The 17,195-nt window shown below is 44.7% G+C and overlaps 4 protein-coding genes and 1 long non-coding RNA gene across 5 annotated transcripts; 2 read left to right on the forward strand and 3 right to left on the reverse strand.

The window, feature by feature from the left end:
* Positions 1-3,450: 3,450 nt before the first annotated feature.
* LOC101080561 (histone H2B type 2-E) lies at positions 3,451-3,945 on the reverse strand. Its single transcript, XM_003990555.6, has one exon. The coding sequence runs from the start codon at positions 3,902-3,904 to the stop codon at positions 3,524-3,526; it is 381 nt and encodes a 126-aa protein (XP_003990604.1). The 5' UTR covers positions 3,905-3,945; the 3' UTR covers positions 3,451-3,523.
* Positions 3,946-4,163: 218 nt separating this feature from the next.
* Positions 4,164-4,667, forward strand: LOC101080814 (histone H2A type 2-C). Its single transcript, XM_003990556.6, has one exon. It carries the CDS (start codon positions 4,232-4,234, stop codon positions 4,619-4,621), a length of 390 nt encoding a protein of 129 aa, XP_003990605.3. The 5' UTR covers positions 4,164-4,231; the 3' UTR covers positions 4,622-4,667.
* A 110-nt stretch (positions 4,668-4,777) lies between these two features.
* LOC101081066 (histone H2A type 2-B) lies at positions 4,778-5,241 on the reverse strand. Its single transcript, XM_003990557.6, has one exon. It carries the CDS (start codon positions 5,168-5,170, stop codon positions 4,778-4,780), a length of 393 nt encoding a protein of 130 aa, XP_003990606.1. The 5' UTR covers positions 5,171-5,241.
* Positions 5,242-10,337: 5,096 nt separating this feature from the next.
* Positions 10,338-15,723, reverse strand: LOC123379052. Its single transcript, XR_006583013.1, has 2 exons — positions 15,087-15,723; positions 10,338-13,211 (listed from the first exon to the last, which is right to left on the reverse strand). It is a non-coding gene; the product is annotated as an uncharacterized LOC123379052 (long non-coding RNA).
* On the forward strand, positions 15,452-16,659 carry BOLA1 (bolA family member 1). Its single transcript, XM_003990558.5, has 2 exons — positions 15,452-15,555; positions 15,920-16,659. The coding sequence occupies exon 2, from the start codon at positions 15,923-15,925 to the stop codon at positions 16,334-16,336; it is 414 nt and encodes a 137-aa protein (XP_003990607.1). The 5' UTR covers positions 15,452-15,555; positions 15,920-15,922; the 3' UTR covers positions 16,337-16,659.
* The last annotated feature ends 536 nt before the right edge of the window (positions 16,660-17,195 follow it).

Consider the following 17,195-nt stretch of genomic DNA (forward strand, 5'->3'; position numbering starts at 1 on the left):
TATGTTAACCTCCCTCTTAAAGAAAGGCCCCCTCCCCAGGCCACATTGTGAAACCAAATATGGTAAGAATTACTGATAAAGTTTTATGTTTTCTGTTTTATTTTTTTTCTCTTGAAGGCCAAACTGAGGCAGTGATACAGGCCACTGGAGGTTTATCAGCAGGTAGGTGATGAGGTCAGACCTGTGCTTGGAAGATTACTCTAGCAGGAGAACATGGAATATCCGAGAGGTTTGATCCTAGAAGAGGTGAGGTGCAACCCTAACACTTTCTCCCACTTGAAGAGAACAGGTGAGTGCAAGTGGGTATGATAGAGAAATGAAGGAAGAGATGTCATTTGAGCTGGAAGGTATGACTTTGGCTTGAAAGAAAACTCTGGCCAAGCCAGAAGGAAGGAGCAATCCAATCCAGACCTGGGAAGGAGCAAATGGGTTTAGTGGAAGGTGAACAGACCATTTGAAGTAGAGCAGAAAACCCACCTAACCCTATAGGAGAGCAGTAGGAGACACAGCTATAAAAGGAGGAAGAGGCAGATTTTGGAAAGCTTTGAATATCAAGCTTTTTAAAAATGTGTGTTGGATTACAGCTCCACCACTTACTTCCTAAACAATCCTGGACAAGTTATTTAACTTCTCTGAGGCTGTTTCCTTTATCTAGAAAATAAGGATGATGATAATGGAATCTACTTCAGTGGTGCCAGTTATAGATCGAATGATGCAATGCAGAGGACCATGAAGTAGTTAAGTGCTCAATAAGTAGAGGCAATTATTATAACAATCATTGTTAACCCCAACATAAGCAAATAGACAACAGATGTCTGAGCAGGAGAAAGAAGTGATGAAAAAGATTCTTTAGGAAGATTAAACTCACTATCACTAATTAGCTCCCCTCTGGAGTTAAAATTTCAAATTCTATCACCTCTTCCCCTTCCCCACTCTGCAGTTTCCTTGCTAGTGAACACCATGCCCAGGAGGAGCCTGAAACCAGTAACCAAGACTCTCTCATATTAGTGAAGGGATTCCAACTGATAAGCAAGTTGAGATAGGGCCTCTCCGATGGAGAACCAGAACCCCCTCAGTCCCCTCCCCAAGGATTTCAGCCATCACCACCACCATAGATTTATATACAGGGCACATCCTGAAAAGAATAAAGCAGGTGATATTCCTTTTAATTGTAAAGCATAATTTCCCCCCAAAATCCAAGGAGGGATCCAGGTTTTCAGAGATTGATCTTACTCTCTCAAATCCCTTAAATCCTGAACTAGCAGTTTATTCTTTGGAGAGTTTCTGAGGAGAGGTCTTTCTATGCCTCAGTTTCCTCAACTATAAAATGGGAGATAATAATGGTAACTATTTCATGAGGTTCTTGTGAGGATTAAATGAGTCAATATGTATAAAGGGCCTGGAGAACATTGTCTGGCACATAGTAAGTGCTCTGTAGGTGTTAGCTAAACTTTCTTAAGGACTTTATTTCTTCTACCTTGTTTATAATGCTTCTTATTTGTGGTCATGTCTTTTTAAATGACTAAACATTAACAGTGTCCTCATAACAAGCTACTTCAACCCCAGTGCACCTCTTGGGTAGAAGTAATTTTGGCCAATGGTTTATAAATATTTATCCTTTTCCACAGACCCAGCAGTGGTTGTATCTGTTTACTTCATTTAATGAGAAAATATATTGCAGATAAAAAGAAAGCAGCCAAGCTTTTAAATTAATCGGTAATTTTATTAATACAATAGCATCTACACATACTTGAAAACACGCATGTGGGAAACAGAAGACTTATTCAGTTCATGATGTCTGGAGTCCGTCTGAATTCACAAAACTCTTAGGATCAACCCCAGAACCCCTTAGCCAAAAGCAGAGTTGAATAACTGATCAGTGTCTTCATCAGCAAAATCAAGGCTTGGACAGAAAGACTGTGAACATTCTGTAATCACACAAAATAAAACTAAAATGCAATTGTCCACGCATTTGAGGACACAAAGGTGGAAAAGTTGGCTGCATGACCAGTGAACCAATCCCATTGCTTTTCTCAACCTCCTTTGCAAAAGGGTTATTAACCTTGCCTGTCTTACAGGGTCTATCTTTTCAGGGCTTCCTGATGAGAAGGTGAGTGTAAATTAAATGCTCATCTCCATGGGTAACAGAGGATCAGGGTGGAAGTGATGGGTTTCAGAAAAGGAGACTGGAAAAGGATTCAATGCTCTGAATTTAACGAAAATCCAAAAGAGGTTACGCTACACTAAGGAGCGTAAAGGGAGAACCAACCATTGTCACCTATTTGGCGCAAAAAGAATCTTAACACGGGCCTCCTCAGAGATCTTGCCCTGAGGTGACCACGGACGGACTTGGGCAAAGAGCTCCAAAAACATTTGCATTTTCATGTCTTCACATGTATCTAATGGAAATGAACGGCACCCATCCATCCACGGGAGCGATTAAGAAAAGGATGGGGTGGGAAAATTAATTCGACAGATCTTAGTAATTCAGTAAGTATTTAAGTGTCCGCTTTGTGCCAGGCACTGATTGGCACGGACAATACAGAAAAACAGACCAGCAAAGTCTCTGTTAAGGGGTTGAGAACAAAGACCATACCTAAGAAACGAACCAATTTCTGACGGCTGCTAGGAGGAAGAGAAAACCATGAGACCGGATGACAGGCAGGAACAAGAGGCGCAAATTCCTGAGTGGGACTTGGGAAGGCCTCCGAGAGGTGGCTTTTGAGCCCAGACCTCAATGACCAGCGCCGTGCAGTGACCTAAGGCCGGAGCATTCCGAGAAGAATTAAATGCAAACACGATCCACAAACCGAGAAATAACAGGGATTTCAAAGACCCAAAGTAAGCAGCGGAAACCAGAATCTACAAATTCCGGAGCGGGCGGGTGATTTTAAATATTCATGTCGTCCAATCAGGGAAAGGCTAGGACCCGGCAGCACAGGCTCCACCCTTAACGCCCAGACCGCTGGGATCCACAGGAGGCCACACCGCAGGGCAGAACTGGTGACTGGGCACCCAGGCAGCTGCCAAACGCTCGGAAGAATTCTTCAGCGCTCTGACGCAATATCCGCGGCCCCCGGGGCTTAGTTGTCCTGGGACTCTTTCTTAAGTGAGGATGACCGAAATCACTCATTTCGTTTTAGAACACCGATGCAACATACACCCAACAGAACGACCAGGACACAATAGTCTAGGGACGGAAGGTGAGGAGGAACAGATTCTCCAATATCTTAATTCGAAAGGATTTGTAGGAAAACTAAGACAGTTAAAAGTTTTTAAGACGCGCTCTAGATTAAAAAGCAAAGCCAGTCACGCGCCAGGAGTCTCAAGTTTAAGAAAGGCTTAGATACTACGTGTGCCATCTTCCATGACCTTTCGCAAGTAAAACTTACTTTGTGAGAAGGAAGTGAGGGGAAAATAAGTGAACAAAGCTCTTTTCTGGTGATTAGGTGGGTGGCTCTGAAAAGAGCCTTTGGAGTCAAGCGGCCGGCGACCCGTGCGAGCGCCGTGTCCCGGCAGGGACTCACTTGGAGCTGGTGTACTTGGTGACGGCCTTGGTGCCCTCGGACACGGCGTGCTTGGCCAGCTCGCCGGGCAGCAGCAGGCGCACGGCCGTCTGGATCTCCCGGGACGTGATGGTTGAGCGCTTGTTGTAATGCGCCAGGCGGGAGGCCTCGCCGGCGATGCGCTCAAAGATGTCATTGACGAACGAGTTCATGATGCCCATGGCCTTGGACGAGATGCCAGTGTCGGGGTGCACCTGCTTGAGCACCTTGTACACGTAGATGGAGTAACTCTCCTTGCGGCTGCGCTTGCGCTTCTTGCCATCCTTCTTCTGGGCTTTGGTGACCGCCTTTTTCGAGCCCTTCTTGGGCGCGGGAGCGGATTTTGCCGGCTCAGGCATCGTACAACACCACACGCGTTAGCAAAGAAAAGAAGTGCGAGAATGGGCGGGCCTGATCCTTTTATAACCACCGTATGCAAATTAGGGCTCCAAAAGTCCTTCATTTCCATTGGGCCTTGCAGGGACCTTGCGTTATCAGTAATAACTACGTAACAGCACCTACTCTTGGCCTTATTGGCCAGTTCTGGAGCCAATTTAGGACCAATGAAAAACTCGTTCCTGACCCCACCCCTAGCAAAGCTTATAAAGGCTTTTCGATCGCTGAGCTTTCAATCCTGTTTTGTTGTGAGGTTCAGAGCTTTAAGTGTCCTAACCTCACTTTCAGTCATGTCGGGTCGCGGAAAGCAGGGAGGCAAGGCCCGCGCTAAGGCTAAGTCGCGCTCGTCCCGCGCCGGCCTGCAGTTCCCGGTGGGCCGAGTGCACCGCCTGCTGCGCAAGGGCAACTACGCCGAGCGGGTGGGGGCCGGCGCGCCGGTCTACATGGCGGCGGTGCTGGAGTATCTGACGGCGGAAATCCTGGAGCTGGCGGGGAACGCGGCCCGCGACAACAAGAAGACGCGCATCATCCCCCGCCACCTGCAGCTGGCCATCCGCAACGACGAGGAACTGAACAAGCTGTTGGGCAAAGTCACCATCGCCCAGGGCGGCGTGCTGCCTAACATCCAGGCCGTTCTCTTACCAAAGAAAACAGAAAGCCACAAAGCCAAAAGCAAATAAATCATGACAAGCCAAAGACCAAAGGCTCTTTTTAGAGCCACCCAAATTTTCAAAAAAAGAGCTAATGCGCTATTCCGTGATCAGCCCCTCATTTGACACTTTGGTGGCTCTTAAAAGAGCCTTTGGGGTTAGTGGGGATGGTCTCAAGCTTCCTAATTACTTGTTCTTGCCAGGCTTGTGACTCTCCGTTTTCTTGGGCAACAAGACCGCCTGTATATTGGGCAAGACGCCGCCCTGGGCAATGGTGACACCCCCGAGTAACTTGTTGAGCTCTTCGTCATTTCTCACGGCTAGCTGCAAATGGCGAGGGATGATGCGCGTCTTCTTGTTGTCGCGGGCCGCGTTCCCCGCCAGCTCCAGGATTTCCGCCGTCAGGTACTCCAGCACCGCCGCCAGGTACACCGGCGCGCCGGCCCCCACCCGCTCGGCGTAGTTGCCCTTGCGCAGCAGGCGGTGCACGCGGCCCACCGGGAACTGCAGGCCGGCGCGGGACGAGCGCGACTTGGCCTTGGCGCGAGCTTTGCCTCCCTGCTTTCCGCGTCCAGACATTACGGCCAAAAATGCAGTTACAGCTTCTTATTCAAGGAGAAGGAAGTGGAAAGGATAACCAATTTGGTGTAATTTATAAGAGCTACCGGGAGGGGTGAAGGGAAGTAGCCCAATCAAACAGCCAATCGGAAGGCAGAAAGCGGACTCTTCGTTTGCATCCTGCACTACAAGGAAATGACGGATTTCGTACGTACCTACCAATCGCTGGGAGCCACATTAAAGCTCCTAATTTGCATGAGAGGATTTTTAAAGAAAGAAAGCTTTCGGACAAAACGCTGGTTTGGCGTTTTACTGAGTGGCAATTTTTGTTTTCAGTTTAGAGAAGGCGAGGCGGAGGTAGGTGGGGGGTGGGGAGAGGGGGGAGGGAATTGGTTCTTTTTTTTTTCCAGTTTTAGAGCTAGAAGGGAAATCCTAAGAAGGACCCAAAAGGCCTGCAGAGGGGCCTCCAGCAGATGCAGAGTTGTTCCCACTCAAGGGTAGGGATTCTGAAGCCAGTTATCCCCTTGAGCCTTAAATTACTCTCCAAGTCCCGCCTTTTCTGTCTGTTCACAGCCGAACTCCCAGAAAAATTACCAAGGCCGTCTGCTTTCTCTGCAATTTAGTCGTGGCCTTCGGTGTGGCTTAGCCCCACCCCCAGCCATCCCCGCTCCTCGGAATACACTGTCACCAAGGACTGAAAAAGATCTGTCCTCCTCCGGACCTCCAGGAGGCATCCGATTACCGCCTTGAAACTTGCTCCTTTGGCTTTCAAAATGTCCCCCGACTTTCCCCATCCTGCTCATTTTCCTCTACCTGGCTCTAAATTCTCGTGTCTGTCTGGGCTCTGCCCCCTACACAAAACCCCCCCTCCATTCTTCGCTCTTCCTGAGGAGTCTTCCCACTTCCATGCTTTCAACTATCCCAGATTTGTTCTAGAAGCTCAGACCTTTACACCAAACTGCTTAGTGGGTACCTCAACTCATTTGTCCCAACAACTCGACCAATCCAGATGCGAACTTACCCAAACAACCGCCTACCTCCTCTGTTTGCTCTTTTTCGCCAATTACACTTAGAATCCACTCACCTGCATCTCAACAGCGTATCTGGCTACGTATTTAGCATCTCTTCACTTTTTAATCCATGTTCCTGTCTGCTTCCTCACTGCTCTCTTAGATTTCAGCAACAGCCCTGTAACACTTGTTTTCCTAATCTTCCAACTGCCTTCTAGAGAAACCTTATGGAAAGTTGTTTCTTCCTCCTCAGCTTCCCATCCTGGGTGGTTCTACATCCCTCACACCATTTGCATCCTCTCCTGAGTGTTCCATGAGGACTGGAGGACTTAAATCCTATTCCTCGAGCCCATTTCTGATGTCCTCTCTTTTATCCTCACCTTTATTGAACTGACATTTATCAAGTACATGCTACCTACCAGGCAATGGGTATACAGATAAGTGAGACTAGTGCAAAGAACTGTCATGAGATGCTTCTAGAAAATAGAGGAAATCTCAAGTCTGCAAGTTAATATCAGCTATCTGTAGCTGGTAAGAATGTTGGTATAAACATGTGAAACACCCAGATCCAATCAAAGGTGATGGGAGAGTGCTTTTTCAATAGCAGAATGTACCTGAAGGTAATTCTAACTCAATCAATTATATCATTTCAGAAGATGCATGTGTTAATAGAAAGATGTAGTCCACACAGAGTCTAAATGAGGCAATTACAATAGGAATGTGTTGTTTCTCCAGCACTGTGAATACATACACACATACACACACACACACACACGCACACAACCAAGGGTCCTTGGTTGTGAAATCATCAGCCTTTCTTACAACCTGGATGAAATATTTCTGAAGACTGCCCAACTCTTAGCTCAGATACTGGGCTCGACAACTTTCTGATTATTCTACTTCAAGATAAAAATATGAGACTGAGAATGCATGAGCTAGTTATAAGATACATCACTAGAAGTTAATGAATTTGCACCCTAGACTATTCATAAATTTCTTGTCTGTTTTGTTAGTGTGAGTCTCTCCCCAATGAGCCAGTCCACGCTGGAAGTTCTGACAGTGTCAACTTTTCAGACCTACAGGGTCTGAACCCAGACAGTCCAGATTGGGGCGGGGGGGCTACTATAACTCTGGTAGCTTGAGAGACCCTGCTTGAGGGGGCACTGACCTCCCCAACTCTTCCACTTTTTATCTCTTTTTTACCTCTATCACAATGACTCTGTGCTGTTAGGAAAGATGAAGGGCAAAGAGAATATTTGGAACCTTATGTGATAAGCCCTATGCTGGGGGCTACCTATGAAGTAGATGTAATTGTTTTGCAGAAAAGGAAAGTAAGGCTCAGAGAAGTTAGGGCACTTGCTGAAGGTGACATGGCCATTTACTAAGACATGATTAGAACTCAGGTCTGCCTGACTCAAAAATTGTACTCTTTACACTACTTCACTCACTAGATGTTGGGCTTCACGAGCCACTTAACTTACACAGCCTCCCCTTCTTCCTCTGGTAAAGAGAGAAAGAGAATGAGAGAAAATTAGATTTAATATTTTAGATTCCATCCAGCTATAAAACCTTATTAGATTAATTTAGATAGGCCAATCTCCCACAAATTATACCAGGCTCAATTACTATCTATTGCTCCCCAGAGCTCTTTTCCCAGCATTCTTACCAGAGCTATTAAAACGTGAAGTAGAGCAGGCCATCCGTAAAAGTAGTACACCATCACAGACAAACAGACTGGATCTTACCTCCTTTAACAAAAAGGCAACCGGGATTTTTAACCAAAGGCAACTGAGTTCCTTCCCAAGGAATCCAGTTAATCAAACCGTTATTTTGCCTTCTAGCCCCATTCCATAGTCCTCTCTCTTCCCCTCTCCCTCCACCTCTGTCACCACAACCACCACCTCCAGCCTCCTCCATACTGAGCTGCACACCATTCAGTTAGGACCTTTCCATAGGTCCCTAACATTGCATGTACACTTGCCTTTGATTAGAAGGCTTCATCTTCCTCTTGACCTGGCAAAACCCTCCTCATCCTTTGAGTTTCAGCCCAGATATCACCTCCTCCTTCATGAGGCCTTCCCTACTCCCATACGCACACAGCCTCAGTGTACCCACCTCTGTGTTCAAATCCTGGTGATAGTGCTTACCACTCTGCTTTGGCTTTGGTCTCACTTCCTTTCTGTAACCACCTCAAGGGAGAGACCATGTCTTCTTCATCTTTGAATCTGAGTCCTTAATTCCTTCTACCTGGCTCTTAAAAAGGTAATTGAATGTTTTCGGCATGAATACATGAAATAACACTCTTAGGGAATTAGTGTCTTCTTTTCAAAAATATTTCTCTTTACTCAAGAACCATTCTCCAAATGCCACCTATAAATAGTAGACTGTGATAGCCAGAGTGATGGAAGATATACTGGAAGCTCGTCAATTAAACAACTAAACAAATTATATATATATATATATATATATATATATATATATATATATACACACATACATATATATCCAACCATAACAGACTTGTTAGAATAAATGATGATAAATGTAAAGAACCTAATACAGAGCCTGGAACCTGAGAGGTCCCAAAGCTGTATTAGGAGGCCAAATAGCTTAATGTTTAAGAGCCCAAATTCTACAGCCTGACTGCATTGTTTACCAGATATGTGATCATGGGCAAGTTACCTAACCTCTAAGCGTCTCTGCTTCCTCACTGGTAAATCAAAAGTAATAATAGTAGATGGGGCACCTGGGTGGCTCAGTTAAGTGTCATACTTCAGCTCAGGTCAGGATCTTGCAGTTCATGGGTTCGAGCCCCACATCAGGCTCTGCGCTGACAGCAGCAGAGTCTTCTTTGGATCCTCTGTCTCCCTCGCTCTCTGCCCCTCCCCCGCTCACTCTCTCTCAAAAATAACAAACATCAAAAAAAAAAAAAGTAATATTAGGTATTTCATGGGGCTGTTGTAAAAATTAAGAGAGTTCATAAATGTAAAACATTTAGAAAAGTACCTAGCACCAACAGAGCAGGGGCATCCCCAAAATTCTTTGAACCAATTGTTCTTTAAAAAAAATTTTTTTTATGTTTATTTATGTTTGAGAGAGAGAGGGACAGAATGCAAGTGGAGGAGGGACAGAGAGAGAAGGAGATACAGAATCCGAGGCAGGCTCTAGGCTCTGAGCTGTCCACACAGAGCTCGACACGGGGCTTGAACTCACAAACCGTGAGATCATGACCTAAGCCGAAGTCAGATGCTCAACCTACTGAGCCACCCAGGTGCCCCTGAACCAATTTTTCATTTCAAAAATAAACATTAGGGGGACGTCTGAGTGACTCAGTCTGCTAGGTGTCTGACTCTTGATTTTGGCTGAGGTCATGATCTCGTGGTTGTGGGACTGAGCCCCGCACCAGGCTCTGTGCTGAGCAAGGAGTCTGCTTGGGGTTCCCTTTCTCCCTCTCTTTCTACCCCCTCTCCCTGCTTGTGCTCTCTCTGTTTCTCTCAATAATAAATAAATAAGCTTAAATACATACATACATACATACATACATACATAAAAATAAACATTAGGTTTATCATATGACCTAGCAATTCCACTCCTGGATATACAGCAAACAGAAATGCAATGCACTTGGATGAATCTCACAGACAATGTGGAGCAAAAGAAGACAAACACAAATGAATTCATGCTATGTGATTCTTTTTATATGAAGTTTTAAAATGGGCAACAGTAATCTATGGTGATAGAAGTTAGAATAACGATTACCTGTGGGGAGGTGGTATTGATTTCCCTGGAGCCTTCCAAGGTTCTGGAAATTTTCTGTATCTTGATATGCATGTATTCATATGTAGAATTAAACTGTACACTTAAGATTTGTAAATTCCTTATGTGTAAATTATACATCAATAAGCACAAATTAAGTTTTTCATGATCAAATATTGAAGTAATCATCATGGGGGGAAATGAGTATTTTGTTAGACACCCCATCCTCATGTCACAGATTAGTGTTTATTGGTTTTTTGTTTTGTTTTGTTTAATTACACCTGAGGTGGCCACCATAATCTTTTGATGTTCAAAGCCTCTAAAAGTCTCAATCTGGCCAAGACAAACCTTCACTAAATAGGAGATATTATTCTTACTATGTTTTTATTAAAAACAAAGACACTATAACTTGCCCCGTGGAGTTTGCAATTTACAAAGCTTCCATTTATTTTTGCAACAGAAATAACAATGACATCAGCCCTATTTGCACATTAGTTCACACATCCATCCAATACATTTAAGAACAACAAGTATGCCAACATTGAGCTTAACATAACACATCCAGAACATAATGAATACATTCCCTCTGCCCAGATCTCTCTTTCCTCATGGTTAGTTACCCCCTAGTCATTCAGATCTCTGATTAAATCACCTCCCTAGCAAGACCTTCTCCAACCACAGCCTCCCAACATTCCCTATCAGTTGCTGGATTAGCAAGTTGCAAAGCCCTGACCAAAAGCAAGTCCTATAGATTCTATCTTTTTTAGCAGCATTCTGATCAATTTATTTCTCTCTAGCCCATCTCCTGCCTTCACTCAGATTATCTTTCACCATACTACTGTGAACGGCTTTTCTATTCTTCCTGTTCCTCTAATACCATCTTCACATGCTAGCCAAAGTGATTTAATAGAAAATTGGAGTCTTTTTCACCATATGCTCTCTCACCCTTACCCACTTCCTCACCCACCCATCCATGATGATCTCATTCCATCTTCAATAACTCCTGCTTCAGATACACTTCTCAGATGCTAAAATTAGTAGACAAAAGCTTAATGAGAAACAAGATAGTACATAGACTCAAAATATCACCCACAATTACAAATGGAAAAAGAATTTTACAATGGAGAAACTTAAAGATATCCCTTTAACAAATGATCAGAATTATCATCAGCAATAAGACAAATCAAGCTAATGCCCACTGTTATGGTTCACTGAGAAGGACTTAATATCATTTGGCAGTATTCTTGCCAAAAATGCATATCCTAAATCTGCAGACAAACCCAAATTGAGGGACATTACACAATAAATGTTCTGTACTCTCCAACAATATCAAAGTCATGAAAGACAAAGACTAAGGAACTATTCCTGATTAATGGAGACCAAAGAGATCTAACAACTAAATACAACATGTGATCCCAGATTGGATCCTGAACCAGAACATTTTTTTTTTTCATTTTATACAAAAGACACTAGTGGGAAAATTAACAAATTTTGAATAAGATCTGTATATTAGATAATAGTACTGTATCAATGTCAATTTCCCGAGTGTGACAATTACATTGTGGTTATGTGAGAAAATGTCTTTTTTTTTTAACTAAATACTCATTAGTAAATATCAGAGTTCTCCAGAGAAACAGACACATAGGAAATATACGGAGAGAGAGATAGAGAAGGATTTATTATAAGGAATTGGCTCACACGATTATGTAGGCTAACAAGTCCCAAGATCTGCCAGGTGAGTCAGCAAGCTGGAAACCGGGAGAGCTGACGGTGTAGTTCCAGTCCAAGTCCAAAGGCCTGAGAACAAAGAGAACCAATGCTGCAATTCCAGTCTGCAGGCCAGCAGGCTGAAGACCCAGGAAGAGTCAATGTTTCAGTTTGAGTCCAAAGGCAGGAAAAAAGCCAGTGTCCCAAATCAGAGGCACTCAGGCAGGAAAGAACTCTCTTTCTCAAAGATGGTCAGCCATTTTGTTCTATTCAGGCCTCTGACTGACGAGGCCCCCCCACATTAGGAAGGGCAATCTGATTTGCCAATTTAAATGTTAACCTCATCCCAAAACACCCTTACAAAAAGACCGAGAATAATGTTTGACCCCATATCTGGGCACCCAATAGCCCAGTCAATTTGACACATAAAATTAACCATCCCAAGTACTTAGAGGTAAATGGGGCTTTATCTCTGAAACTTATGCTCAAATGGTTCAGCAAAAAAATTGTATGTGTGTAGATAGATACATAGAAATAAAGCAAACCTGATGAAATGTTAACATTTGGATAATCTGTGTATCAGAATGAGGGATCATATATTGGAAAAACTTAATTTTCCACTTGTGTCAGGGAAAACCTTACTTCAGTCTATCTCCTGTGTGTTTCTTCCCTGTGAATCTCCTTCACTAGTCACATAAAACACTTCACTTCCAAATGTGTGCTTTTTCCCCACACCAAGCAATTTTCTGCAACACCAGCTGGGTGGTCTGCAATTTTTTTTATGAGTTTATTTTTATTTATTTTTGAGAGAGAGAGAGCGTGCATGTGAGGAAGGGCAGAGAGAGAGAGAGAGAGAGAGAGAGAGAGGGAGAGAATCCCACACAGGCTCTGCACTGTCAGCTCGAAGCCCCAAAGTCGGGCTGGACCTCACACCATGCGGGGCTTGAACTCACAAACCATGAGATCACGACCTGAGCTGAAGTTGGGTGCTTAAATGACTTAGCCACCCAGGCGCCCCCACACCCCTGGCCTACAATTTAATTCAGTTCTGACACTCTCTACCCAGAGATAGCATCAGATCCCACAGGTTAAAGGGCTCGGTCCTATAACACTGTGCCCCACCCACCCCAACACACACACACACACACACACACACACACACACACACACACACACGCTTAAGATGCCAGCCACAAGCCCAGGTTGTCTGTCACCTGTGCTTCTGACCAACTGATTATAAATTGAGGTTCCACTGACCCCTCCTTTGGGCTCTATAAATTTGCTAGAGCAGCTCACAGAACTCAAGGTAATATTTTACTTACATTTACCAGTTTATTATAAAAGGATATGATAAAGGATACAGCTGAGCATCCATATAGAAGAGATAAAGCAAGGTATATGGGAAGGGGCTCTCCAGCATGGCACTCTCCCGGTACCTCCACATGTTCACCAACCCAGAAGCTCTCCAAACTCCATACTTTTGGGATTTGATGGAAACTTCATCATGTAGGCATGATCGATCATTAACTTCATTTTCAGCCCCTCTCCCTTCTCAAGAGAATGAGGGCATAACTGAAAGTTCCAAGCTTCTTTTAAAAAAAAAAAAAAAATTAAGGTTTAATTTTGAAAGAGAGAGAGAGCACACACATGTGTGCCCACAGGGACATGAGCAGAGGCCAGGCAGAGAGGAAGGTGGGGGGGAGGGAGAATCCCAAGCAGGGTCTGCACTGTCAGCATGGGGCTCCACACAGGGCTCTAACTCACCAATCGTGAGATCACCAAACCAAAATCAAGAGTCAGATGCTTAACTGAGAGATGCAAACTGAGTCAGATGCAAACCGTGAGATCATGACTTGAGTTGGACACTCAGCTGACTGAGCCACCAAGGTGCCCCTCCAGTAGTCCATATCTTATGGAACTAATGCCATCCATCCAGATGCACAAACCTGATACTCATCCTTGACACTTCCCCTCCCATAACTAACCTATCACCACATCCTGTGAATTCCCTCCTAATATATATCTTGTAAGCACAGTTTCTCTCCACCTCTGCCTCTACTGCTGCCACCTTGATCCAAGCCATCATCATCTCTCACCTAGACTGCTACAAGTAACCTCCCAGCTGCTCTCCCTGCTTGCTCTCTAACCTCTCTGACAATTCACACTGCAGCCAGTGATCTTTGCAAAAACACAAATTTAAAGATGGTTTAATGCAATGCATGATCCTTGACTGGCTTTCCAAAAATAAAAAACTATAAAGATCACTAATGAGACAACTGGGGAAATCTGACTATCAACTATCAACTATAGATAATAGTATTATATGAAGGTTAAATGTCTTGAGTGTAGTAATGGTATTGTGATTATGTAGGGAAATGTCCTTGTTCTCAGAAGATACATGCTGAAGTAGATAGTGGTACAATGTAAACATTTTTGCAACTAATTCCCAAATGATTCAGCAAAAATAATAATTATTTCATTATTGTTATTATATACATACAAATTCAAAAAGAGATAAAGCAAGTCAGGTAAAATGTCAGTGAATCTGGATGAAGGGTAAACAGGGTGCTCATTGTACTAATCTTGCAGCTTTTCTGAAAGTTTAAAAAAAATTTTTAAGGCTAGGGAAAATATATGTCATTATGTTAAATTTCTTGAGTGTGATAAGTTTATTGTGGTTTTATAGGGGAATATTCTTGTTTTTAGGAGATATATGTTGGAGTACTTAATGGTGAAATGTCTGCTATCTGCAACTTATTTTCAAGTGGTTCAACCAAAAAAAAGTATATAAATATATTTTTAAAGTATATAGATATACACAAAGTACTTAAATATATAAGTATATATGTATAAGTATATTATATATATAAATGTAAAAAATAGTGAAAGGTAGAAGACGTTGCTTTGGATTTTCTGCAGCTTTGACATTTTTCCCGAATTAGAAGTTGGGGAAAATACTTAGGAATATATGGAGATATAATCGATAAAATATTAAAGATACAAAATAAAATACAAATTGAAAGCTTATATATCATCTTGGAAAAAAAAAAATCTCATCCTGTTACAGCCCTGCTTAAAATCTTCATTAGCTTCCCATCGCTCCCAGGAAAAAGACTGTCCCACAAGGCCCAGTATGGTCTAGCCCCTGCCTTCTCCCAGGCAGGCCTTCCTACTTACTTCCCATCGCCATCATCTCTGCCCAGTGGGCTCCAACTACACCTAAGTACACCTAAAGTAACCACTCCCCCAAAGTTCCCTCTTCTGGCCTTTGCATGTGCAACTATCACAGCCTGACTGCGAGGAGCTGAAATAGGCTTTCGTGCTGTCTCTTCTAGACTGTTACCCTAAAATCTCCTCTGAAGTTTTCTCTGCACCCCCAAGTCTGGGAGACATGACTCCTTGGAATCCTGTTCTCCCAGTCCCATCATAGCACTTAGCACACGGTATTGTAATTGCCTGCTTACTTGCTCATCTTCAGGGTTCTGTACACTCCTTGAGACAGGGCCTGCTTTATTCAGGACTGGTCTGCGCTCAGTAATTATGTATTCAGTAAATGAAATGGGCTTCCATTTTCTCCTATATAAAATAAAGGAATTCAGCTAGATGACAATAAAATGCAACAAATAACAGCAGTCCCAACTGCGCAGGAATTCCCGGCGGTGGTTTTTTGTTTTGTTTTGTTTGTTTGTTTTTTGCATCATTCTGCTTCAAAACCTAAAACCACGAGTTGGAAAAAAAAAAAAAAAAAAAAAAAAATCACAGACTACAATTCCCGTGAGACCTCGCGGCATCACGTGGCGTCTGCCCAGGCTACTATCGCGTAGTCAGAACTCCATTTCCCAGCGTGCCTCAAGACGCGGGGTCCGCATTTCGCCGAGAACTTCAGGAGTCGGGTTTCTGAGCAAGACTGCGGTAGCCAAGGCTGAGTGGAAGGTAGAAAAGGCCCAGCCTGGGGTTCAAAGGGGACAGTGGCTCAACCACAACCCGGAGTTGCACATACCCTACCTTTGCAACCCCCAGCCCACTCCTGCTAAACGTGCCTCTCGGAGGCCCTTTCCAACCCCTGCCCCCCGTCGCTCCTCTGCTGTCCGCGGCTGGAGGCCAAACCTCCCCCCACCCCCCCCACCCCCCCCACCCCACCCCCCGCGTCACCCGGAGGAAAGGGGCGGTGTCTGGAGTCGAGGCGGGCACCCTGCGGGAGCCGGGTGTGGACGTGGGCGGCTGGAGGTGGGAGACGGGGCTCTCACCAGGTGGAAGGCCCAGACCCTCACTGCTCTGGGCCTTGTCTCTGCGTTAGCGAATGCTGAGTGTGCAGCTGGTCGGGCGCCTGTTCTCGATGGCCGGTCGTGTCTGTCTGTCCCGGAGCAGCGCCGGGTTGGGGACTGTCGGTCCCGTCGAGGCAGCCATTCGCACGAAGTTAGAGCAGGCCCTGAATCCCGAGGTGCTGGAGCTGCGCAACGAGAGCGGCGGCCATGCGGTCCCACCGGGCAGCGAGACACATTTCCGCGTGGCGGTGGTGAGCTCTCGCTTTGAGGGACTGAGCCCCTTGCAACGGCACCGGCTGGTCCACGCTGCGCTGTCTGAGGAGCTGGCTGGGCCGGTCCACGCATTGGCCATACAGGCACGGACCCCCGCCCAGTGGAAGGAGAACCCTCAACTGGACGCAAGCCCCCCTTGCCTGGGTGGGAGCAAGAAAACTCGCGGAACCCCCTGAGCCCCCAGAGAGGGAAGACTAGGATCCTAATGGTTTGGGAATAAACTACGGGCTTTCTTCCCTTCAATACGGTCTGGTGTTTGTAAGGGACAAGGATCCTTGGGCCCCATTCAGCCAGCATGTACATATATATCCTCTGGAGATAGCAACTCCTTTCAGATCAAAGCTTATCCAAGGAAAGAGAATCACTCACCACTGCCCTTGCCCTGGACTATTTAGGAAAAGCTGCCTAGTCGTTTTATGTTAAATTGTGACTAAGGAATCACCAGACCTGATGAGTTGGAAATAATCCTGTACATTAAAAGATAAATTATCATAGGAGATACACTGCTTTGTGTTGATAATGGCCTGTTGAATGAGTGCTACAGATGTTCTTGGGAAAAGATACCTGTAGCCTAGAGTAGGCAAGAAGGGCTTCATTGTGGGGAGTGACCTAATTGGATCTTTAAAGGAAAGCACAGAATTAAAACAGAAAAGAGAGGAAGGATGTTATAAGGAGGGGGAAGAGCTCAAGCAAAAGCATAGAAACTGCAGCCACCGATTGGACGAGGCAGGAGTTATAAGTATATTTGAATTTCCTACTGGGAGAATGTTTGGTTTTTTATCAGCCTACCCATTTCCAAAAGGATTTGCATTTGTTTCTCAGAAATATCCTTTATGAGGCGTGCCTGGGTGCTCAGTTGGTTAAGCACCTGACTCTTGATCTTGGCTCAGGTCGTGATCTCACGGTTTGTGGGTTCGAGCCCTGCATAGGCCTCCATGCTAATGGTGCAGAGCCTGCTTGGGATTCTATCTCTCCTCTCTGCCTCTAACCTGCTTGTGCTCTATCTCAAAATAAATAAACTTTAAAAAAGAAAAC

Source organism: Felis catus, chromosome C1 (assembly GCF_018350175.1).
Source record: "Felis catus isolate Fca126 chromosome C1, F.catus_Fca126_mat1.0, whole genome shotgun sequence".
NCBI lineage: Eukaryota > Metazoa > Chordata > Mammalia > Carnivora > Felidae > Felis > Felis catus.

Excerpts from the sequence above, each read along its gene's own strand:
- BOLA1 (XM_003990558.5), top strand. The coding sequence starts at position 15,923 with ATGCTGAGTGTGCAGCTGGTCGGGCGCCTGTTCTCGATGGCCGGTCGT.
- LOC101080814 (XM_003990556.6), top strand. The coding sequence starts at position 4,232 with ATGTCGGGTCGCGGAAAGCAGGGAGGCAAGGCCCGCGCTAAGGCTAAG.
- LOC101080561 (XM_003990555.6), bottom strand. The coding sequence starts at position 3,904 with ATGCCTGAGCCGGCAAAATCCGCTCCCGCGCCCAAGAAGGGCTCGAAA.
- LOC101081066 (XM_003990557.6), bottom strand. The coding sequence starts at position 5,170 with ATGTCTGGACGCGGAAAGCAGGGAGGCAAAGCTCGCGCCAAGGCCAAG.